Source organism: Bos taurus, chromosome 22 (genome assembly GCF_002263795.3).
Source record: "Bos taurus isolate L1 Dominette 01449 registration number 42190680 breed Hereford chromosome 22, ARS-UCD2.0, whole genome shotgun sequence".
In the NCBI taxonomy this organism is placed as follows: domain Eukaryota; kingdom Metazoa; phylum Chordata; class Mammalia; order Artiodactyla; family Bovidae; genus Bos; species Bos taurus.
This window is the reverse complement of record NC_037349.1, coordinates 33,904,809-33,931,338: the sequence shown is the minus strand read 5'-3', so window position 1 is coordinate 33,931,338 and position 26,530 is coordinate 33,904,809. Positions and strand designations below refer to the sequence as shown.

General features: G+C 40.5%; 1 protein-coding gene and 1 long non-coding RNA gene across 2 annotated transcripts in view; both read right to left on the bottom strand.

Annotated features, from left to right (window-relative positions):
• SUCLG2 (succinate-CoA ligase GDP-forming subunit beta) overlaps window positions 1-26,530 on the bottom strand; it is a 275,148-nt gene that overhangs the window by 203,529 nt on the left and 45,089 nt on the right. The window contains exon 2 of the mRNA NM_001034639.1: window positions 2,593-2,734. Coding sequence (NP_001029811.1) covers window positions 2,593-2,734 — 142 coding nt within the window. The remainder of the gene's footprint in view (window positions 1-2,592; window positions 2,735-26,530) is intronic.
• LOC132343499 (uncharacterized) overlaps window positions 13,799-26,530 on the bottom strand; it is a 57,727-nt gene continuing 44,995 nt past the window's right edge. The window contains exon 2 of the long non-coding RNA XR_009492366.1: window positions 13,799-26,530. This exon is cut by the window's right edge and continues 39,558 nt beyond it. This is a non-coding gene — a long non-coding RNA (uncharacterized lncRNA).

The window sequence follows — 26,530 nt, the reverse complement described above, 5'->3', positions numbered from 1 at the left end:
GGAAACAACTGCTCTCCAAGGTTGCAACCAAAGAATGCACAGACACATCTTTCTAGTGTCCAGATTTGTACTGTACAACAGGGTAGCCACAACATGTGTCTTTCAAGCACCTGAAATGTGGTCAACGTGAAATGAGATGTCCTGGAGAAGTAATATATAAATCAGATTTGTGAGCATTAGCAACATCTATTTCTATTTCATTGACTATGCCAAAGCCTTTGACTGTGTGGATCACAATAAAATGTGGAAAATTCTGAGAGAGATGGGAATACCAGACCACCTGACCTGCCTCTTGAAAAACCTGTATGCAGGTCAGGAAGCAACAGTTAGAACTGGACATGGAACAACAGACTGGTTTCAGATAGGAAAAGGAGTATGTCAAGGTTGTACATTGTCACCCTGCTTATTTAACTTATATGCAGAGTACATCATGAGAAATACTGGGCTGGAAGAAACACAACTTGGAATCAAGATTGCCGGGAGAAATATCAATAACCTCAGATATGCAGATGATACCACCCTTATGGCAGAAAGTGAAGAAGAATTAAAGAGCCTCTTAATGAAAGTAAAAGAGGACAGTAAAAAAAAATGCTTAAAGCTCAACATTCAGAAAACTAAGATCATGGCATCTGGTCCCATCACTTCATGGCAGATAGATGGGGAAACAGTGTCTGATTTTATCTTGGCGGGGCTCCAAAATCACTGCAGATGGTGACTGCAGCCATGAAATTAAAAGACGCTTAGTCTTTAGAAGGAAAGTTATCACCAACCTCAGTCAGTCAGTTCAGTTCAGTCACTCAGTCATGTCCGACTCTTTGTGACCCCATGAATCGCAGCACGCCAGGCCTCCCTGTCCATGACCAACCTAGATAGCATATTCAAAAGCAGAGACATTACTTTGCCAACAAAGGTCCATCTAGTCAAGGCTATGGTTTTTCCAGTGGTCATGTATGGATGTGAGAGTTGGACAGTGAAGGCTGAGTGCCAAAGAATTGATGCTTTTGAACTGTGGTGTTGGAGAAGACTCTTGAGGGTCCCTTGGACTGCAAGGAGATCCAACCAGTCCATCCTAAAGGAGATCAGTCCTGGGTGTTCATTAGAAGGACGGATGTTGAAGCTGAAACTCCAATATTTTGGCCACCTAATGTGAAGAGCTGACTCATTGGAAAAGACCCTGATGCTGGGAAAGACTGAGGGCAGGAGGAGAAGCAGACGACAGAGGATGAGATGGTTGGATGGCGTCACCGACTTGGTGGACATGGGTCTGGGTGGACTCTGGGAGTTGGTGATGGACAGGGAGGCCTGGTGTACTGCGCTTCATGGGGTCGCAAAGAGTCGAACATGACTGAGCGACTGAACTGAACTCAACCGAGCACAAGAAAAGAATATAAAATAACCCCTTGAAAACTGTTTTATATTAATTATATTTTGAAATGATAGTATTTTGGATATACTGGGGCAAACAAAATATATTATTAAAATTTGTTTCACCTATTTATTTTTACCTTTACTAAGGTGACTTAGAAAATTTAACAGTATTTGTGGGGCTCAAATTTCTAATGGATGGTGCTTATCCAGACCAACAACAAGAGAGTCTACATGGCGCTAAAGGAATGCTCACTGAAAACATCAAAGTCTGAGTCCTCATTTCTCAATCCGTAACTAGGGAAACGAACTGGATTTTCTACCACATACTAGTGTGCAGTCTCCCTTATTGTTGTTGTTTAGCTGGTAAGTCGTGTCCAACTTTTGTGCAACCCCACGGACTGTAGCCTGCCAGGCTCCTCTGTCCATGGGATCGCCCAGGCAAGAATACTGGAATGAACTGCCATTTCCTACTCTAGGGCATCTTCCCAATCCAGGGACCAAACCTGGAGAGAAATGCCATTTCCTACTCCAGGGCATCTTCCCAATCCAGGTACCAAACCCACTTCTCCTGTGCCTCCTGCACTGGCAGGTGGATTCTTTACCACTCAGACACCAGGGAAGCTCCATGCAGTCTCCCTTAAAGGCTCCCTTAAAGGCTCTAAATAGCTTTGGGAGGTAAACACATTAGCCTTGATTTACAGACTAACAAAATGAGGCACAGAAAAGAAAAAGTACTTACGCAAAGTTATAGAGCTGATAAATCAAAGGGCAAAACACTAAACCAAATTCAGCAGGATTTCGAAATGCAGATTCTTCCCTTTCTCTCCTCCAGTCACTCAGAGGGAACTTTCCCCATGTTCTCAGAGGCTTAATGAAGGATGCCAACTGTCTTTCCTGACTCGCCCTCCAACAGGCTTCTCTTTGACACTTTATACCCTTCAACCAATTTTCTCACAGCCACTAAACCACAGATAAGAGAACTAGATGAAATGGTGGCTGAGAAACATGGAAAAATTACTATAGAGTGGTACCACATATGTTTCTGTCTCATGTCAAAGAATAAAGCTTTCTTAATTGGGCATTTTGCCCTTACAACTCAAAGTTCTCCACTGTACCTGTCACTGTTACTATAACCTGCAACTGAGAAATTTAACTAGTGGGAAACCACTACCTGTGAATTCACTAATTTGGCAAGCATATTCCACCCATTATGAGTTAGCTTACTTAGTCTCTTAGCAGCCTCCAGAGCTTCATTGGCAGTGTCGGCAACAAAGAATCTTTGAACTTTCACTCCGTTGTCAGACATTAATTTCTTACTCTGGTATTCCTGCAGGTTCAGCCATCTTCTGGATGTTAATTGAACCACCTAGAGAAATTGGGGAAAAGAGATAAGAAGACTTAAAACAGAAAGAAAAGTAACAGTCAACCGGTAGGGCCAATCTAATAGGTACCCTCAAACATGAGTTAGCAACAGAAATCTTAGGAGCAAAAAATATATATATAAAATGAATTCTCCATGCTTGTTTTTCTAATCAAAACTTTTAAGGACAACTGCACATACACCCAAATAAATAAGGTCTAAATTTAGTTAATAGGGGAGCTTCAGTCGTAGCTCAGTCAAGGCCAATTTCCTAATTTTGATATTAAACTATGTAAGATGTCAACATGAGGGGACACTGGGTGAAGAGGACATGGGACTGCTGCACTAGTTCTGCAGCTGCCTGTGAGTCCATAAGGACTTTATTTAAAAATTACCTTTAAAACTGTTAAGGACTCTGTTGTACAGCATATGCTTTTCCCTGTCTCCACTCCAAACAAAGTTCACAACATTAAATAACTATATACATCATTAAACATTAAGGTAACTCAGGAAATTTGTTTTAACTCTTTGAGGTCAATGGGCCACAGACTAATCCATTTCTTTATTGTGGTTTTTAATGGATTCCATTACATATTTAATGAGATTATCTCCAACTCACCAAAGTTGAGTATAGTAACCTGAAATAGTCACCATTAATTAAGTTACTAATTCCTAAAAACTGCAATTTGTATATTAAAGTAACTGCTTAAGAATCATGTGAAAGTTGTCTTCCATTACGCACTGATCAGTAAGCTTTCATTTGTACTGAAAGAAAAGGATCAAAGGATAGAATGGCATGAAAAAACTCTTCTCATTCTATCCAATAAGATCAATAACATTATCTATTAAATTTGTGAAAGTTGAAGTCACTCAGTAGTGTCTGACTCTTGGCAACCCCGTGGGCTATACAGTCCTTGGGATTCTCCAGGCCAGAATACTGGAGTGGGTAGCCTTTCCCTTCTCCAAGAGATCTTCCCAAACCAGAGAAAGAACCCAGGTCTCCTGCACTGCAGGCAGATTCTTTACCAGCTGAGCCACAAGGGAAATCTAAGAACACTGGCATGGGTAGCCTATCTCTTATCCAGAGAATCTTCCCGATCCAGGAGTTGAACCGGGGTCTCATGCATTGCAGGCAGATTCTTTACCAACTGAGCTATCAGGGAAGCCCATTAAATTCATAAGACTTGTTTTTAAAAGAAAAGAAAAAATAAACATACTTAGTTTCATTTCTATCCATGGGCTATGATACAAAGGAACCACTGTTCACAGGAGGTAAGATAACAATGCCATTAATACACAAACCAACCAAAAAATCAATCACACAACTGGATCACAAGACTGGTGATCCAGTCTTGTGATGGAAGATCACAAGTGGTGGTGGAAGATCACCTGACACGCTTCCTAGAAACACCAGGCAAGGGCCTCGGTGAGTGACTGAGCAACATCACACAGACCACAAACTGAGGTCCACAGGGCTTTACCACGTGGAGCCAGTAGCTTTCAAGACCTCTAATGTGTCCTTAAAATGGCATGTTCTTCTGGCATCTCCAAGCTACAATGCACTCATGAAGCTCTTCTGGATGGGAGGCATTCCAAAAAGGCTCCAGAACCTTACAGCAAGACTGGGTTCTACTCAAGGGCAGAGTGTGTCTTCAACTTCTTTGTATCTGTATGAAGAATGTGATGGTGCTTGGCATACAGAAGAAATTGAAAAAATACCAGTAAGATAGCCAAATGAATAAATTCTGCCTTTTGTCTTTTTGTCCCCTGATACAGATAATTTTCATTTCCAGAAACTGACTTGCTCTAAAAAAAGTAAAACTCCTTCAGATCTAAAATAAGCATAACATAATTTATACACACTTGTAAAAAATTCACATTTCAACATGATCAAGCCTCAAGCTGTCTCTTTGTTCCATCCTTATAAATACTGGTAATGATGTTATTAAAACTGAAGTTGCCTGCACTACTTCTTTAGAAACAGAAAATGCTAAGATAAAAATAAACTACTAGACATAATGCTCACATTTACTGTATATAATTTGTTAATTATACATAATTTGTTAATCTTACTTCTGAATTTTTAAATCTTGATGAAACATTAGTAATTTGAAAAACACAATTCAAAAATTAATGTACTTGTTGACTTAGCAGTCTTAACAGCACCTCATGTAACATGACAAAAAAAAAAAAAAAAAATTCAAGCTTAAGGCATTTAGTAAAAGTCCCCTAAAGAAAGAAACGATTGAACATTAGTAATGTGCCATATTCTGGGACCACTTTTAAAAGGTAAATTAGGGAAGGATCAATACATTAAGTCTAAGTTGACATACCAATTTAAAGCCATTAACAAAGAAGAAAAGAAATACTGTTTGAAAAGAACGTTTGAGAGAGACTAAAAACAGCCATAGTGTGGTTGTGGTCAATTTCTTTTCATCAGAACATTCGCTGTATTAATTTTAGATATGTTAATGCAATCTGCTGCAAACTAATTGCAATTGATCCGGAGACCAGCTTCATAGACATATAATACATATTGACGGTTTCTGCATTGACTCAAAATGAAAAGCTGTTTAGAGTCTGTGGCTCTTAAATTGAAAACACAGTGACCACAGTTCTGAAGCCACCGCTGATATTCAAGCCATCACTTCACAAAGTGATCATCTTACAGAATAATGACCTGAGGGCCCCTGTCTTGCTCTAAAACTTCATTAACTCAACTTCATTAATTAAGAATCTATGATATGTCTAGAGACAAACAAGTTGAGTCTACTTTAGCATTTTCATGAGCAGAAAAAAGAAGAGAAACACTTTCTAAGTAGAAGGATGTTGTAAAGAATGTTGGAAATGTAATCAACTGCTAAATAATAACAATGATAATAATAATAATGGTTCCACCTATTACTGAGACTGAGCATGTTCTATGGGTTAGGCATTATAAGTATTCGTATTATCTAATGGCCAAAAAGTCTTGAAAAGTCAAGTATTATTATCTCTGTACTTACCATTAATGCTAACTAACAAATATTCCAAACTGTCCTCCTACCAGGTACTTCCTTGCCTTAGCTGAAGTTAGGTGAGGCCATGCAACTAGTTGCAGGTAATAAGGCATGAGTACATATGGTACATGACACATCAGGTCCAGCATCTGATTATCAACCCGCTACCCATCCAGGCTCTCTCTCATGACCTGGAGATTGTCAGTATTCGAGATGGCAGCTGATCTATGAGCTAGGGGTTAGAGAAAGGACTGACCATCCCCAGGTGGATCACAATGAATGTGCAGTGAAAAATAAACCTTTGTGGACTTTTAGCCATTGACACTTAGCTATTTGCTGTTGCTGCAGAACTTAGCCCATCTATAGCACCTAACTTGTCCTAATAAAAACCATCTTACCAGTTAGGAAACCCAGGCTGCAGGGTTGACCACTGCCCCAATATCACAGATGCCTATAACACAGCAAAGCTTCTCCAATCAACGGTACTGACTGACTATATAATACTGTTGATGCCCTGCGACTATATTCTAGCTCCACATTCTCAGAAGCCTCTTGGTAATAAAGACTGAGATTGGTATAAGCAGGATCATATTCCTGTCTTCAAAAGGCCAAAAATCTACCAGAAATAAGATCCTCAGGAAATGCTGGCACAGTGCATGTAAGGAAAAATGTAGCTGCTCCAGGTTTTGGCAGGAAGGGAAGAGAAGGTATGAGTGGATGCTGACCTAAGACTCTAAAATGGTGTAAGTAGTTTATTTCGTCTCCTAAGAGGAATGACCTGTTAAAACCCTATACTATTATCTTCACTGAAGAAGTCAAGAATCTCCAAGGGAATCTATGAACTCTGGAATGTAACGGAAGAGTTTAAAGATCATGTTGACCCCGTGCCTTTTAGTTGTTCCTGCCTGCTTGCCTTCAAATTTGCCTGTTTGCCTTCAAATCACTTCCTGTGCTCTTTGCAACTGTGTCTGTGTGCACACTCAGTCGTGTCCAACTCTCTGCAGCCCCATGGACTGCAGCCCAACAGTCTCCTTTGTCCATGGAATTTAAAAGGCAAGAATGCTAGACTGGGTTGCCATTTCTTTCTCCAGTGGATCTTTCCGACCGAGGGATTGAACCTGTGTCTCCTGCACTGGCAAGTGGATTCCTGACTGTTGAGCCACTACAGAAGCCTTACTGAGGTCCAGCCTCCTCATTTTGTATTCAAAAACTTGAGACCTAAAGATAGGAAGTAATGTGCCCAGAGACCCTACTGTGAAAGGGACTAATTTCAGTGTTCTTTCCTTCTTTCATACAGATTTTGGCAACGTGACCACATGAGGGACAGCATCATGTTCTCAAAACAGCTGAAGTGGGTGGGCACCTGGGTTTGGTTTCCTTCCGGATTTCTGTTGCTCCCTTCCCTTCCGCATTTCTTTGACAAAGCAAGCATTTCTAAGCTTGGAGGGGAAGGGGAAAATACAACTTAAAAGAAAAGCACCACATAAAGATTTAAGGGCCTATGGGAATAAGGGAGCAGAGGCAGAAGAAAAAGAATGAAAAATGAGGGAAAGGACAAAGAGAACCAAGAGATAAAAAGACAGTGACTAAGCAGGCGAAAATTCATGAGAAAACTCAAAGCACAAAATTAGACAGCTACACAGAAGGAAAAAAAAATGACACGATCAAGAAAGCATCTTTCCCCATGGTTTTAAAATTAGAAGTGTAGAGACTACTGAAATAACACCATGGGAGGGAGAAAATAAACAATAAAGGGCGTTAGAAAGAAATGGGCACCCCATCCTCAAAGAGAGAACACACGAGCCACATCTGCCCACAGGCTCTCTACACGCCCTGTCTTTCTTCAGCCTGACCATCCATGGTCCTGCTTCACTCAGGAAGGCAGCACAACAGAGACTGAGAAAGAGCCAAAAACTCACTGCTAACCAGGAAAACAGAATCTACAACAAAAAGGAGAGGCCATTTTGCCAAAAGTAACAAAGATGCCATTTGACAGGAGAAAACAATGAAGGTCTGATAATGTTATTGATGATCAAACACCAGAGTGACCAACTCCAAAAACAATGTTGACAGCACTGATGGCAGTAACCAAAACACCCACATTCTCTGAACTGGGAAGTCTACTTCTTGAGTGTTTAAACTAGCAGAACACTCACATGTGTACCTGAGATACATAAAAGGTTCTTCTGTGTAGTGGTGTACATAACAGTTTAGTTGAAAGTGATCTAAATGCTCATCAAATAGGAGACTAGTCTTGAGAAATTTGTATGCAGGTCAGGAAGCAATAGTTAGAACTGGACATGGAACAATAGACTGGTTCCAAATAGGAAAAGGAGTTCGTCAAGGCTGTATATTGTCACCCTGTTTATTTAACTTATATGCAGAGTACATCATGAGAAACGCTGGACTGGAAGAAACACAAACTGGAATCAAGATTGTTGGGAGAAATATCAATAACCTCAGATATGCAGATGACATAACCCTTATGGCAGAAAGTGAAGAGGAACTCAAAAGCCTCTTGATGAAAGTGAAAGCGGAGAGTGAAAAAGTTGGCTTAAAGCTCAACAATCAGAAAACGAAGATCATGGCATCCGGTCCCATCACTTCATGGGAAATAGATGGGGAAACAGTGGAAACAGTGTCAGACTTTATTTTTCTGGGCTCCAAAATCACTACAGATGGTGACTGCAGCCATGAAATTCAAAGACGCTTACTCCTTGGAAGGAAAGTTATGACCAACCTAGATGGCATATTCAAAAGCAGAGACATTACTTTGCCAACAAAGGTCCATCTAGTCAAGGCTATGGTTTTTCCTGTGGTCATGTATGGATGTGAGAGTTGGACTGTGAAGAAGGCTGAGCGCCGAAGAATGGATGCTTTTGAACTGTGGTGTTGGAGAAGACTCTTGAGAGTTCCTTGGACTGCAAGGAGATCCAACCAGTCCATTCTGAAGGAGGTCAGCCCTGGGATTTCTTTGGAAGGAATGATGCTAAAGCTGAAACTGCAGTACTTTGGCCACCTCATGCGAAGAGTTGACTCATTGGAAAAGACTCTGATGCTGGGAGGGATTGGGGGCAGGAGGAGAAGGGGACGACAGAGGATGAGATGGCTGGATGGCATCACTGACTCGATGGACGTGAGTCTCAGTGAACTCCAGGAGCTGGTGATGGACAGGGAGGCCTGGCGTGCTGCGATTCGTGGGGTCGCAAAGAGTCGGACACGACTGAGCGACTGATCTGATCTGATCTGATAATTTAAAACAAACAAAAACTTTATTATTTGTGGAATGAAAATCAATTTACTCAAAAACACTGAGAGGAAGTCCTTAAACCTAGGCTTTAACCCAAATGTATAACCTCGAGTCTATTAACTTGCCTAGACAATGAAGGGTTTGCTCGCTTACTTAAATGTAGCAGGGTTTTTTCAAGTGAGGTGTGAAACTGGGGTGGGAGAGCAAAGGCTTGCTTTCTCTGTGACACAGAACTACCACTTCTAACACATACACCTGCTATTAGGCAGGAAGAGGCTCTTAAACCTCATTTTGAGCTCTCAAAAGCATTGATAAGAGTGGAATACAAACAAGGAATTAGCTATAAACTCGAAAGAAAATACATTTCCCTCTCATTACAGGCAAGGAAGGCAGATGCTCGGTGGGCTATGGCAGGCCAAGAGTTGGTATTATTTGCTATATTTTCATTTTTGCCAATGTTATTCTGTATGCAAATTAGGACCCATAAATCTACCTTAGTCACGTTACCTAGGAAATACTAGGCTTCAAATAAACGTGTTGGTGCAAATGAAAAGACAGATATAACTTGATGTGTCTCAGTAAGAGTACCATAAAAAGGTCTGCTTGCTTAAAACAGACTCTGATGAAGTAGAAACTTGACTGATGCCCTGGAAAAGAGATTAAGTGTTTATAACTCTTAATAACCTGTTTATAACATAATATAATCATAACATAATCATAACAATAATAATAATAGCACTTTTCTATTTAGCCTTTTATGTGATAATACCAGCAGGTCAACTCCTGCTTCACAAAGAAAACATGCTAAAGAAACAGATAAAGAAGAGCAGCGTCATGATTTGAAGCCTAAGCCTATGGAAAGGACAGAATAATGTCAGAAGAAAGAGCAGGAAAGTGAGTACCAAGACTCTGTTATATTTACTGTGTGTTCAAGCTAAAGTGTGGGGCCTTCATGTGGATAACCTTTGAAAATATAGCATCCTTTCTGTCCAGAACTGGCCATGTGCCATTCACGTTATTCCCATTTTGCACACTGTAAGGAAGTTAATTAACCAATTAACGAGTCACCTGTGGCTGAGTCCCTGAACTCTAACAGGGGTACAGAGGAAAGCTACCCTCTATGGATGAGAGAAATGGCAGCTGAAACGAGGTTCCTCATTTACAAGGGAGAAAACAAACAGGCCCATCCTTACAGGTTGCTGTAGGGAACTTTAGTACTTTGGCCACCTCATGCGAAGAGTTGACTCATTGGAAAAGACTCTGATGCTAGGAGGGATTGGGGGCAGGAGGAGAAGGGGATGACAGAGGATGAGATGGCTGGATGGCATCACCGACTCGATGGACCTGAGTTTGAGTGAACTCCGAGAGATGGTGATGGACAGGGAGGCCTGGCATGCTGCGGTTCATGGGGTCACAGAGAGTCGGACACGACTGAGCGACTGAACTGAACTGAACTGAGGGACTAAATACAAATCAATTAGAACAATGCCCAGTGTATCATAAGCACCAAAAAGAGGTTAGCTACTATGATTTAATGTAGAAAAACAAATCAGGAGAAAAGGGTGACAAGGAGACATTGAGGAATCATTAGAATAAAAATAGTAGGTGATCATATAAACAATAAAGATGGGGAACATGTGTGTCTGAAGCAGGATCCTGGAGCAACACCACCCCGTTGTGTGTGGGGACAGTGGGCAGGATGTGGATTGCTTCTGTGGGGGAGGAGGAGATTACCAGTTAGAGGGGAATGGACATCAGGGGGGCTCTTTAGTTACCACGGAAACCAGAGAGGGGCATGCTTCTTACTACCCCTTTCATAAGAACAATCAATAGCTGGGACATGGGGCAAGTTCACAGAAAGGTCAGTCAAGAGAGTAGGGTGTAGGTGAAGCAGGCACTGGTCGGACAGGGGATGGACAGAAAGCAAGAGAACAGCCATCTTGAGTGGCCTGGCCTACAGTGATCAAGAGAAGTAATACTTGAACTCTTCTTTACAATAAACTATTAGATGAGGATCAGACTAGGAGCCTGAGGCTATTCACGCCTCACTTACAATACATCTCTGATAGTACATCTTCTCTAAGGCCCACAGTAAGGGGGGCAGCAACTGTTACAAAAATAAAATAATCTGTCCTAGCAGGGAAGAATTCAAAGCTGCCCTTTCAGACTCTCCAGACACTGGATCACAGCCGGATGCTATTTTAGATTTAATTCTTCTTTGAGTACCTTGACAAAGTATTGTATTTTAAGACTACACCAAATACTAGCTGGCAATTGTTAAGTGCCACGAAGCTGCAGAAACTGTATTAGATACTAGAAAAGTGCTATGTCAATTAATTCTCACAACCACTCTACAAGGAACAAACTAGCAGAAGCCCATTTTACACATGAGCAAGTGAAGGCTCAGGAAAGCTAAGTGGTTACAGGCAAAGCCGCATTCTAGTCCAGGATTGTGTGTGTCAGACTCCAGAGTCTGTGCTCTTTAGTAAGGCAGAAATCCTGAATGGCCTCCTAGCCCACAAAAGTGGGTCCTGGGCAGTGAAATAAACTGGGGCGAGAGGAGAGGCGGGAGGTTCTGTTTTGTGGATTTCACTGTAGAACAGTACTGAGCAGAACTGGAACGGAGGTTCAAGGGAAAAATGAGAAGCTCTGAATAAGAGAGAGGTTCCTGAATGGATTTCACTAAGTCAAAAGAATTAAGATGCTCAAAGATACTGCTTCATTCTTTTTATCCTAGGTTCAGCAGAAAAGCAGCACTTTTTTTAAGGAGGAAAGAAATGTAAAACTCTTTGTAGTAAGGACAGATGTCCAAAGGGGGCTTCACTCCATAACTCCACACTGCTGCTCTGCCAGCAGCAAGAAAGAAAGAGAAAAAATACAACCCCAAAAAACATTAGCATATTAACACAACAGCAGAAACAAATGTATAAAAGGCTCTAAATATCCTGAGAAGCAGTGTTTCAAAATGCCTGCCTGTTCCCTGGTGAAGAGTATGCCAGCTTGATTATGTTTTGAAAGAAAATCACCTTAAGTTTACACTGTGAACAGAAGTGGGCAAGATTTATTTATACAGAGAAAGAAAACAAATTAGGTAGCATAAACATATGCTTGCATTTTAACTCCTACCAAACAATTAGGCAGAAGCTATACCTTCTTCATTTATTCAACAATTTTCCACTGGACTTTAAAATGTGGCGGTAACTATGCTTGGCAACCAAGATCAACAGTACAGGCATGTTTTTTGCCATCACAGAGTTTGCATCCTAAGACAGGAAGCAAGGAAGAAAGACGTGAGCACATAAATGAAGAGTATAATTACAAAGAAGCTTATGAAGGAAATAAAATATGCATAATAAATGATGGAGGCTAACTGCAGATTGAGCAGTCACCTCCGAGGAAATGTGATCCATGCAAAAACCTAAAGTCAGAAAGCAGGGAGACATGTGAAGTAACCATGAGAATTCAAGCAGACTGTTCTGACGCAGGAAAGGCTCAGTATGACCAGAACAAGGGGGAATCCTGAAAGGGATAAGGGTGGAAAGGTGAGCAGGGACCAGGCCCTGCAGGTGCTTTTAAGCTACAGAGTAGAGTTGAGATTATTTTTACTCACAGTTAGGATGAGAAGATCAAATTCACATTTTAGAAAAATGACTGTGTCTTCTGTTTAACAGAATGAAACCAATTATAAGAGAGCACTATTAAACCAGAATAGAGCCTGCAACCTTTTTCTGTAAATAACCAAATAGTAAATACTATAGGCTTGGAGGCTAGATAGTCTCAGTTGCAACTATTCAACTCTGCTTTTGTAGCACAAGCAGACTTATTAGATAATACATAAATAAATGGGCAGGACTGTGTTCCAATAAATCTTTATTTACAAAAACGATGTGGCTAGCAGGCCACAGTTTGTAGAATCCTCAACTAGACAACAGAGAAGGTGGTGGAGATGGAAACAGAAATGGAGGGCAGAATTTGGTAATTAAGCAAAGCTTCCTCATGGATTACATGTGGGGAATAAAGTAAAAATACATCTAGTATTAGACACACACATGCACCCAACACACACACACTTTACAAGGTTCGTTCATTAAGCCTGGTGAGTTTTACGTACCTGCTACTCATAAAAAAGCATTTCTTTAGAAACAATCTTAACTTTGGACTTTTTTGCCCAAACTGGCCTTTGCATTACACTTAATTATTGACACTTCTGTACATCATTTTACAACATCAGAGCTGCTGGGTCTTTGATCTTATAAACTTCTTTCATTATTTAATATAGATCCCAGTGGGCAACAGGCAAACGGCCCTCCTATAGCACTCTCCTGCTACAGTGGCCCATCTGCAGCTTCTCTCCAAGGAGAAAACAGAATTCCTCCTTTAATTAAAGAGAAAGCAAGCAGAAATAGTAAAAAAAAAAAAAAAGAAGAAGAAGAAATGAAACCTAAGGATTAATAAAATGTAGCATATCCAATGGAATTTCTTAAAATGTTTTGAATGAATAAGCCAACTCTTGAAATAGATCAACACAAATTTTCAAAGCAAAACAGAGAGAGGGAAAAGAAAGCAAGTGACAGACAAGAGGGGGACACATAAGAGTATGCATACTTAAACAGGAAAAATAATAATATTAAACAAACTTATGGAGATAAATAAAGGGGTTCCGAGCATGCTACCCCAAAAATATGCCATTCAGGCATAAGGATTTTTCTGAGCTAAAGGAAAACAAAAAGAAACAGACACAAGAAAAACTCTCTGCTCCCAACTACCTCTCTCTCTCCCTGTCCCTGACACACACATGCACGAACAAGGAAGGACAGGATGACCCTTCTTTCAATTTTTTTTTTTTTTATATGAAGTATAGCCAACTAACAACATTGTGATAGTTTCAGGGGGACAGCAAAGGGATTCAGTCTTCCATATACTTGTATCCATTCTCCCCCAAACTCCCCTCCCAAGGGTAGAATGATTCTTAATCAGGGGAGATAAATCTAGACTCACCACAGAAACACCAGAGGGATCAACTCAAGGAACCTACTAACTAGTCCTTACCTCCCATCAGTATCCCCCACCTATTTAACCTCCCACAATCTGCTCCCCCTAGAAGTCCTTTTCCTTCATCCTATCACTCCCCTACAAATTTACTGTTCTGTTAAGATGCTACAAAAGCCTGAGTTCTGATCACCTCTTTAAGTTACTCATCACTGAGTGCTGCCATGTGTGTGCACACTGCACCTGTTTTTCTTTTTTCTCAGCCTAATTTGAAGGAACCCAGACAATGAACCGAAGATGGGTAGAGGAAAAGTTTTTCCCTCTGCAACAATGTGAGTTAACATATCAACAATTTAAAAAATGGCATGCCAAGTTTAGAACAGTGACTAGGTTAGACAGTCAGAGAGAGATATTAGTTTGGGGAAAGGGTACCAAGAGACTTCAACAGTATCAAGTACACTTTATGACCTTTATTTAAACATTATATGCGTATGTGCTCAATCGTGTCCAACTCTTTGCAACACCATGAACTGTAGCCTGCCAAGAGCCTCTGTACACAGAAATTTTCCTGGCAAGAATACTGGAGTGGGTTGCCACTTCCTTCTCCAATCTTCCTGACCCAGGGATCGAACCTGTGTCTCCTGCCTTAGCAGGCAGATTCTTTACCACAGTGCCACCTGGTAAGCCCATTTAAACATTATCTGAGTAAATATAAAAAGAAAGCAGCATTTGAAACTTCTTCATATTGGACACACATATGACTTGATAGTAATCTCGTCATTACCCATTTTTAAAATACAGTTATATACTTAACACAATAAATTTAATAACTATGCCTAATTCCATGAGTTAAGATGGATTTATTAATCAATAAAATACAAGACAGCAAGCCAGAAAAAATCTTCAACAGAAGAAGTAAAAAATCAGATCTAAAAGAAATCTGGGATCATGCTGTGCCAATAGCTCACACTGTACATGAGTAACTGAGCTCTGGAGGACTTCCTACCCCTGCTGCCAAGCTGTCACAGCCTTATGAAGCCAGCATGAAGCATCCACCCGCGTGCTCAGGCCCTTCCAGCACACCAGCACTACAGCTGTGCAGAACAGGTGAGCTCAGGGCAGCAGGGGAGGACACAGCTTTTCATCTATGAATTGTCTCAGGGCTGTGCCAGGTGGCTTGCTTTTATGTCAGGTTCACGTTCATAAAACTTGTTTCTGCTCATTACTAGCATGAGTGAGTAACTCTAGAATTTCCTGAAAATCAGGTCACTCTTTCACCTCATAAAAAGTGTGTGTGTTTGTGTGTGTGTGAGAGAGAGAGATATACTTCACTCATGCAAGTGAGTCTCTCTGGTAGTCTCTGTGGCTTTGGGGTTCCAAGAATAGTCTTCATGCAAAGTGCTTACTGGAAAACAAATTCAGAACAGTGGAATAATACAACAGCCAGTGCTCAACCTTGTATTCTGGGGCCATTAATTGGTCAGCTAATCCCAGTCAATCATTTTATGCATTTACACATGCCACCAGAGGAGATTACATGAATACTCAGAGAAGAGAAAACACTAGATACTTTTCTTCAGCAACCTTGCCCAAAGGTGTGAGAAGACTGTTTTCAAGAACTCCACCTCAAATGAGCTTGTGACACTGAGTAAGTAAAGCAGAGATATTAGTGAAGCAGAACACCAAATCTTCCAGGGTTGCTGGGAGGATATAAACACAGAAGGTCTGTGAAGGTGTTTTGTTACATGTGTTCAGCATGGCCATTACCATGAGTCACAAATGTCAACTCAGTGCATCAGATTCAGCTCCCCAATAGAGCCCTGCCGCCTTCCCCACTCCATTCCCTTCATTTCCCAATTTGTCAGCTCTCCTTAAATTATTCCCTGAAGTCCTTTCCAATAAATTCAGTAGAAAGCTTGCAAAGGGCCAACTTTATTTCAGTCAACCCACTTGTGCTCCTTCTAACAATCTAATAGCACTTAATAGTTTAGGATACATTTGAGTTTAATGGGATTTACCTGATAGAAATAGACTTCTCATGGCTTCTTTATAGAAGCAACTTTGAGTGACCTAGCTAACTCAATCTCACAAGTTCACCTGTCACCCTGGCACACTTAAGAAATGACTCGGAGAATAGTAAATGATCAACCTTTGCTGGGGAAATTCCTGAGATCGTCTGACATTTTGAAGGTTTGCTGTACAGAATGATAATTGGTGTCTGCAAGGTTCCAAGTGCATTATTTGTGTTTAGAAGGAGACTTCATTCTTGTTGATGAATGAAATACTACTACTCTGGGAAGTGAGATCTTAGAATTGTCTGTTAAGAAAGTAATCAACATATACAGTGTCCCTTTCTTCATGTTTCCACTGGCAGAATTCCCACTTATAAGAGAAACTACAGTCTCAAGTGTTAAATCTGATTGCCCAATATCCCATATAAATGTCCTACTTAGAAAAATAGACACCAGACCTTTTGATTCATATTAGTCATCTCTTGCAATAATCTGAGTTTCTTTAGTCAAAGTTGGAAAGGCAGAGATTGCTAAATTTTACATATATCTGTATAAATAACCCACAGAAGTGAATCTTCAAGGCAAGCTTTCAGAAAATTAGATAACATGAAAATGAAACTTCAAAATAATTCCTGAAAAGAGAATTTATCCCACAGCATAGGATACGTGACATTCACTTTGTTCCAGAAAACTTTTGAAAGAAATACTGTCATTCATTTGAAAAGTATGTCATGATGATAGAAAAACCTGAAAAGCACACACAGACGGAAGGACTTACAAAATAGACAATGTGACACTCAATATCTGAGCAGCAAAGAAAATAATATTCTAATCATTCTATAGCCTCTTAAAATTGAGGGATTCAAAAGAACCTAAGAAATCTCAAGAAAGTTTAATCCTAATTATTTCCCTTTCGAGAACCTAGAGTGAAATGTTATACAATATTACTACAAATAAACACCTGGTCCAAACTAAAAGTTAACAGAGAAAATGAGAAATAAAACTACAAAATATGATGTGCTGCTTGGTAATGTTGTGATGAAGGGTTCGGGAGCTGACAGTGAGAAACAGGCTTAAAAGGGTGAAGCTAAAGATCTGGTGGTCCATCTTTGCCCTGCCGTTCATTGGTAGATGACTTTTTACCTTCTTTACTTAAGTTAAATAAAATTATCAACCACTACAATCTTACAAGGCTGTAGAAAAAAGAAAAAAATGAACAACGTCTATGACATTCCTTTTCAATCTGATCTGGGATCAAGAAACAACACAGAAAGGCAAGAAATGAGAAGACGGTGCTCCATTACTTTCCACGTGGCCAGATTCAGCCAGCATCCAATGGCTATCCCAGGATTAACAGCCTAAATAACTCGCCCTTGGGACTTCCCTGGTGGTCCAATGGCTAAGACTTTGAGCTCCCAATGCAGGAGGCCCAGGTTCAATCCTTGGTCTGGGAAGTAGATCCTATATACTGCAACTAAGACCCAGTACATCCCAATAAATAAATATCAAAAAAAGATAATAATAACTCCTTTCCCTTGTTGGCTGCCAAGCTCTTTTCTGGAGGACCTCCTCCTTTGTCTCTAGTGGAGGACACTCCCCGTGGATCTGTGGATATCTGTGATTTCCACAGATCCTGCCATCTTTGAGGCACCTGACCTTCCCAAGGCAGAGGAAACACCCAAAGGAAATACTGCCAAAATGATGGCTGGAAGTGATCTGCCACCTTGAGACCAAGTCCCCTCCCAAAAGCAATCAGACTAGTAAGCATTACCTACTCTACAAGGTTAGAACAAAAGCTAAACAGAGTAGGGACACAGAAAGGAAGAACACAAGATTGGGCCAAAATGTCTAAACAAAACAGTTATAGCAGCACTGGAGAAAATAATAGTGAAGAAAGGAGTACCTTGGTAGACCAGAAGTTGAGAAAAATCCCTGAAGAATGTCAGGCAAACAGGAACTAGACTGAAATAGAATCCCACATCTAAAACAACTAGGACAGGAATTGTACCAGAAGTGGAAGTAACGGGTTATACTTGAAACTTGAAGGCTGGTACACAGGGAGCACAGGAGGGGCCAAGGCAACCATTAGGGTAACTTAACTGATGTCAGGTAGTATAAGATATGCGAGACAAAAAGCGGTGTTTTGGGGCACCTGGGCCCAAAGGCTGACACAGTGGCCCAGGTGCCCCCTGACACCCTGGGAAAAGCCTGGTTACTGACACGTTCCATGGGACGACATGCTCAGCCCCTCCCCCACAGTCACTGACAGCAGGATGCTGTAAGAACAAAGTCAGTAATAAACAGTGTAAGCCCACCAACATCAGGAAAGAGAAACAAAGAGAACTAATATCTGAGAGAAAAAAAACTCATATAGAACAAAGCACAAAACTATGCCTTAAAAAAATAATACATCAGACATGTCACAGAATAATGTAGTAATTAAAAAATTTATCTAAAGATCTTGAAATTTTTTAATTGATCAGTGGAAAAAAACAAGCAAGAAGAGATCTGTTGAAAGTAAATATTTTCAGAAGATAAAAGAGTGAACTAGAAATTGGAGGAGAGAAGTTTATGGTCAAGTATCTGCCAAATACACCATTTTACTTCATTACTTACAAATTCTCAACACAAATTATCTTATTAAAGGTTCTGAGAAGTCCAATCATTTAAAAAATATGCATATTTAGATATATTTCACAGTTTTCCCCTAACAAATTTTCACTTGACATTTGCTTTAGATCTCGTGGAACTAGCTACTCCCTTAGGAAATGTCATAGATTGCAAAGAAATTCAAGTACACAACTAACCATAATATCAGATGGAAGGAAACAGGAGCTGTCTCCCCTTTGTGTGAAAGTACATATTTGTTTTTTCAGGTATTTCCACTTATCTTATTGTTCTGCACAACCTCTTTGGGATTCAGTGCAGAACGAGGGCCCACACTTCAACCTTATCACTATGTGCCAGTTATTAAGCTATTTTTTATCAGTTCTGAAACCTCCCGTCTAGATGCCCACCACTCTGCTAACTGAAACTGTGCAAATCACTTTCTCCTTTGCCAGCCGGCTTCCCATTATGTTCTGCCAGTACATGGCACCACTGCAAGACGAGAAGGCTGGAGGATGGAGAAAGTATCTGCTCCTTTCAGGGTATGACATTCCTTCATGAGAGCTCCGAGTCCCAGCTCTTCACCCTGGCAGTATCAGTTGGTTCCAAGAGCACCTGCTTTCAGTTTACAAGGTTCTGCCTATATGCCTAGACTAGCCTCAGAGCCATTGGAACGCTGCCAGGCAGTGCCTCCTCCTGAATGTTCTAGGTCCCAGCACTGCAGGATTCCTCCTCCCATTTCCAAGTTCTTGGAGAGTTTATTCCAGGGGTGGTAGCTGCTTCCTACAGTTACAATTTCTGCTTTAGTCAGGGTTCTCTTTTTGTACCTGCAGTCCTCCCAACATTTCTTTCATCAACTTGCTACATTATTCTTGTTAAAATAACTAGTGCAGTTGACTAAACTCCAAATGAAAAAAGCAGGAATGGAAAGTATGAATACAGAGAAATTTAGGCAACGCTGTTCCTGTTTGATGACTCTTTATCTGTGCTGCTGCTGCTGCTAAGTCGCTTCAGTCATGTCCGACTCTGTGCGACCCCATAGACGGCAGCCCAGCAGGCTCCCCCATCCCTGGGATTCTCCAGGCAAGAACACTGGAGTGGGCTGCCATTTCCTTCTCCATATCTGTAACTAATATTATATGTTTATAGAATGTCAAGTCCATCAGGCCCAAACTTGTCTGTTCACAGATGAATGTCCAGTGCTTAGAACACTGTATGATACATAGCAAGTACTCAATTCAGTTTTTTATGGAATGAATGCCATGTGTGAACATTCAAGATGGACAAAGGTACATCAACTCCCAAAATCTCTCAGGAGGACCCTGATATACAGTTGGAAGGAATATTTTGACAAGGTGTTTGGGATGAACTTTCTTGTTTATATATTGTCTCTTACTACTTTCTCACTACAACTGCAGAGCTGAGTAGTCACAACAGAGACTGCACAGCTACAAAGCTTAAAATACCTACTATATGGTCTTTGAAGAAACAATTTGATGACTCCTGTCCTCAATATGAGATGGGGACAGGTTACTTGAGAATCCAGAGAAGGAAACTGCATCCTCATACCCTCCTTCATCAGCACTGGGAGTCCTACAGGAGAGTTTTTTACCTCACTAGCTAAGGGAAAGCATACATGAGGCTTTCCAGGGCAGATACAGTAAGACTACTTCATTAAGTAAAGTCAAGCTATGGATTTTGATAAGTCTTTCTGACTGGCAACAGAAACATCTTGCTAGCCCAAATGTCCTTTCTTACCAGTCCAGATTATGGGAGAAGAGGTCTATTTGTAGAGGGACAGGGCAAAAGAAAAGGGAGGGGAATTCTGGGTATGTTGTTTTATTTCCCAACTGAGAAAATACAAAACAGCCAGGAATTAACTCAGAAAGTGATTCCACTACAGGGAATAAGATGGAAATTCTCATCCAGGAGCTATCAAATCCAAGTTTTGAGCACATTTTCTGCAGAGTACCACACATAGTCAATTTCCTTGAGAAGAGTTCCTTCTCTAAAACTACACAAGTAGAAGGAGCGTGAGAAGCTCCAGACTGTAAATCTCATTTTGCTAAGCCTTTCTACGGCAATTCCAGAGGTGCTCCTTCTCCTCCCACTAATATCATTTTATGACCAGAAAGTCTCAAGAGCAGACACTAATTTTCACAAATCCTTATCTGTATTAGGAGCTGAAAGACTGTGTCCCATTATTGATGGAAAAAGAAGACTAACGATGAGCAGAGTTCCCTAGCCTCATCTCATCAATGAACAGCAGCAGATCCAGCAGCAGAACCAGCTTTTTCCCCCACACAAAACTTGCCTAACTCAGCTTACTCAATAAATAACCTCTAAACAGTTTATTTAAATTTATAGGTGTGGCTTATAAACTTTATACATAGAATGCTACACCCCAAACTAGCAAGGGTGCTCTCTTCTGAGGAAGGCACAGGGCATAGGAGATTTTATTTTTATTATAACAGCCAATGATTTTAATTCTGTACCAAAGGCATAAACTACTTTTTCAAATGAATAATTTTCTCCAGAAAACCTTTCCCGATTTCCTAAATCAGGATTCAGCAAACCACAGTCCATTGGACATATCTACCCACCAGCCAATTTTTGTAAATAAAGTTTTATTGGAATACAGCCACATCTATTCTTTTACATATTGTCAAGGGCTGCTTTCACTTTACAGTTGGTAATAGTTGAGTGGTTGGTTCCAATCAAGAATGTAAGCAGCAGGAGTCTAAAATATTTACTATATGGTCCTTTAGAGAAAATATTTGCTAATCTAAAATCTACATCAGCATTCCATTCCTAGCTCAATCTTTCTCACCAAAGTCCATCATTTTCCCTCACAGCATCTCTCAAAGTGCGACTGATGACATAATTGTGTGATCTGTCAATGTTTGGGCATCCCAAGAAACTATGATGGCCTCAAAGGCACATACCAGCCCTGATGGCTTCACCAATGCATCCCTCGTGCCTGGTCAGTCCTGATGTGTACAAAGCACTTTATAAGTATTGGCAGAGTGATAACAGTTTATTAGATATACAGACCACAGATAAAATGATCTCAACCTAAAACCGGGGCCACCAAACTGCCTTCATAGGAGACAACAACAGTTCTTGTGACACTAAATTAGACAAGGTCAGGCACTTTCTGAGCTAAGCCATTTCCTTCTCCAAGCGGTTCAGTATTCATGTTTTTAGAATGATCCAATTTTCAGTCTACATGCCCACCACTTATCTCTAAGACTACAATGGTGAAAAGTTTCTTTCTACATTTTACCTTATATTACCTACAAATGGCAGTTCACACAAACACAAACTCTACAGGGAAGAATGTACCTCAGAGTACATTTATTTAACACCTACTATGTGTCAGCCATGCTTAGACACACAGGAAGGTGATTAAAATCATGGACTTTGCAAAGACCTGCTTTTGAGCCCTTGCCCTACTATGTTGATGACCATGACCATTAACAGGAAGTGACCACAGGAGATAACTGTCCCAGTACATAAATTTAGAAACAGGAAGGTAGGAAGAGGATTATCCCCAACTGCAGGTGAAAAACTGAAGCACAGAAGACTAGACATGTTTCCAAGTTCTCAGGAATCCTAACCAAATTTGTGGAGCTCATGAGCTTAATTACTATCCTGTCAGGTTATCATCTGTCATCAATGAGATCCTCCCCTTGAAGTATGAATCATAGTGCCTAACACAAAGAAGACACTCAATAAATGCTTTTACTATTATAACTATTATATTGTCATAAATATCTACAGTCAATAAAAGAATCTGTTTTACTCCACAGATGTAATGGATGTGTACAGGGATGAATGTACAGGTACCACATTTTTTAATTAATAAGCTTAAGCCAGAAACCAAAAAGCAAGAACAAATTAATAATGAAAAGTTAAATGTTTTTAAAGTTATTCAAAAGGACATGATTATGTTTTTCTAGCTGTTTCACAGGCTGATTCAGGTAAAATTTCTCTAATTCCATGCTAGATGGAGTACTTACTACCAAGATGTATCCATTAAATATTTATTATATCAATATTCAAAAACACTGCAATACACTGCAATCAATTTCTGAAGTGAGGTCATTTACACAGAGGTCAAACCTTTAAAATACAGAAACAGCAAATGAATTTTGCATGTTTTCATAAAGCAAGTTCTAAACCAAAATCCGTATGACTCCTTCAGTGTATATTTGATTTCCTCATGTCTTATAACCTATGAAATAGTGTAAATCCCCAAGTATACATGAAATTAAGGACATATTCCATAATGAAATGCCAGGAAAACATTTAGTTTTAATAGTGAAAGCTGTAATCAGTATCAGTTAAAAAACAATGCTTCCTATCAGTGTCAACAACTTTTCCTAGCAATAGTAAAGCCTAAACTTGTCTAGGGCTTCCCTGGTAGCTCAGTTAATAAAGAATTCGCCCGCAATGTGGGAGACCTGGGTTTGATCCCTGGGTTGGGAAGATTCACTGAAGGAGGGCATGGCAACCGACTCCAGTATTCTTGCCTGGAGAATCCCCATGGACAGAGGAGCCTAGTAGGCTACAGTACCTGGGGTCATAAAGAGTTGGATACAACTGAGCAACTAAGCAGGCACAGCACAAATTTGTCTAGGCAAATACACAAAAATAAGATTTCAATAGACAGATGTTTAATGCTCTGGGTAGGATGGGAGGAGCCCTCAAAGGAAAAGCTGTATAAATGTGGTTATTACTCAGTGCACTTCCCTTCCTTAAAGGATGGAATTCTCTCCAGTATCTACCTCACTTTGTCAATAACATCATCAAATATTTTAATATTTTTGAATTTTTTTCATATTTTGTCAAGAAGTCATCATTGTTTTACATTTCACCCGTTAGTCTAATACTAGCTACTCCATTACTGGATGAAGTGTCTATTCTATGACCATGGTGTTCAGAAGAGGACAAAGTTTCAGACGTGGTCTGAACAATATGGAACAGAGAAGAAACCCCATATCTCCATCCTGGACAACCTCTATAAATTATGTAAGCCTTCTTTTGTATCCAGAGAGACCCCAAGTCATCTCATCAGTAAATTTTGGTGTTCGGTGTATCATAAAAGCTCTTTGGTATGTTTTTCAATTCTTGACTTCAGGACCACTACCATCATCAAGGTTCTGTAAGCCTGTGCTGCTGCTGCTGCTGCTAAGTCACTTCAGTCGTGCCCGACTCTGTGTGACCCCATAGACGGCAGCCCACCAAGCTCCTCTGTCCCTGGGATTCATCAGGCAAGCCTGTGAGCAGATGTCAAAAACTCTAGCCTAAACAAAGTGAACTATTATTTCTCTTAGTTTATTTTCTTCTTTTCATTCTGACTATACTCAGTAATTTGCTCCTCAATACAAATAAAATTTTCAGTGCTATTTTAGTCACAAGAGTCAAAAAACTGTTGCCTAGATAGAATCTAACTTAACTAAGACAGGGTAACTACTCACTAGTTAATTATCTTTAACTAAATTAGGCTTCAATCTTTGGGTTAACACAAGTATTTCTTAATCTTATCCCTACCAACATCATGCCAGTAAACCTGACAGGACACAGTGGCAAGAAAACGGTATTTGTCACATCTGCTTTGCTCAGGAGTCTACTGGAACTCAGTCCAGACGATACCCAACTCCCAATTCAAACCAAACTTCTCTGAGAGTGTGTACATGTGTATATACCATACCAACCTATCTTCCTCTTCACTTGGCTCCTGGCTTTACCACTTTATAGATATATATCCAACCGCTGGGGCTTCCCTGGTGGTTCTGTGGTAAAGAAACCATCTGACAATGCACAAGACATGAGTTTGATCCGTGGGTTGGGAAGATCCCCCGGAGAAGGAAATGGCAACCCACTCCAGTATTCTTGTCTAGGAAATTTTGTGGACAGATGGGCCTGGCAGCCTACAGTCCATGGGGTCATAAAGAGTCAGACACAACTTAGCGACTAAACAATTCAACCTCTAAGCCTTTATTTACTCAACCATAAAATAAGAATAATAAAAAAGGATTACCAAGAGAATAAAATCAGTTACTATATAAAGTGCTTAGAACAGTGCCTGTTGTGTAATGAGAGCTCAGAAAATATTAGCTGTTACCACTTATTATTACTGTGATTTGTGTAATATAGTCAACACTGCTACCAACACCATGCTGAAGAGCCAACAAAGGAGGTAACCATGGCATTAGTACACATGCGGGCAATCTTCACAACACACCAGTAACTGTGCAAAAGAAGTGGGTGGGAATTGTGGCATAACTATCATTCTTAAAAATCTCTTATCAAACTCCTGCCTTGGATAGGCTTTGCACTAATTCTAAATATATTAGACCTCTTTCCTGCCTTTTAAGCCCAAAACCTGTGAACTATGAATGAAGCACACAAAACTCAGACAGGCAACTGAGCAGTGGGAAAAGAAGCATATTTACATTGCATGTATCAGACACAGGTTATAAAAAAAAAAAAAGCTGACTTCTCAGAGAAGAGTGATTCACTGGTGACACACATTCAGACTCAGACTACAAACTCTCTCTTGGCAGCTGCTCAAATCTTAGTTCAGTTCTTTTTCACTTTAGCGGGGCCACCTGCACTCAGCCTCCTACATGTATCCTTCAGGGCGAACCTTGTGATTTGCACAGTTTATGCACAGGATCCAGGACTCACCCCTTGTCTCTCTCCTATTCAGGATACCCCACCCCCCACTTGCCAGTTGCTGCCATTATGCCTAACTCTGTTCTTTGGTTCCTCAGAGAAGAAAGACTAGAGGTTTTCTATTGCAGTTTTACATATCATTTGACCTGCTCTTGGGCTTCCCTGGTGGCTCAGATGGTAAAGAATCCACCAGCAATGAGGGTGGACCTGGGTTTGACCCTTGGATTGGGGTGACCTGTTATCAAGAAAAATCTTGGAAGTAAAAACTGAGAATACAGTATGCCTGTCTCTTCCAATTTCAATTCTCTTCTGGGATCCCCGTGCTTTTCTTCACTGTCCAGAACATTCAAGTTCTTTCTTTTTGCATTTTGTCCAGAATATATAGTCAGTAGCTATGGAAAGTTCAGTCTGTTAAGAGCTTTGTTTTTGTTGTTCAGTCACTCAGTCGCATCCAACTCTTTGTGACCCCACAGACTGCAGCACAAAAGACTACCCTGTTTTTCACTATCTCCCGGAGTTTGCTCAACTCATGTCCATTGAGTCGATGTTGCCAGCCAACTATCTCATCCTCTGTCACCCCCTTCTTCTCCTGCCCTTAATCTTCCCCAGCATCAGGGTCTTTTCCAATGAGCTGGCTCTTTGCATCAGGTGGCCAAAGCTAGGAGTTTACATGGCCATGCTACAAACAGAGACTGTCTGATACATATGCACGAGGAATTCAAGCAGAGATAGTCTTTATGAGTTCATGCTATTAAAACAGGAAAGAGTCCTCATCTTAAGAAAGGAGTCACTTCTAAGAACAAACTCCAAAGAAATGAACAAACACTAGTCAAGAAGTCAAGACTAGTCACCTCAGAACAAAACCCAGTACTTTGTTCTGAGGTGCACACACTGAAAAGTGGACAGCTTGAGTGATCTGAGTATACACAGGAAGTAAGGTAATACAAAGAACCTACAGTAAAGGGCATCCAAGTACTGCATTTTGGACTCTTTTGTTGACCATGATGGCTACTCCGTTTCTTCTGAGGGATTCCTGCCCACAGTAGTAGATGTAATGGTCATCCGAGTTAAATTCACCCATTCCAGTCCAGTTCGCTGATTCCTAGAATGTCGACTTCACTCTTGCCATCTCCTGTTTGACCACTTCCACTTTGCCTTGATTCATGGACCTAACATTCCAGGTTCCTACACAATATTGCTCTTTACAGCATCGGACCTTGCTTCTATCACCAGTCACATCCACAACTGGCTATTGTTTTTG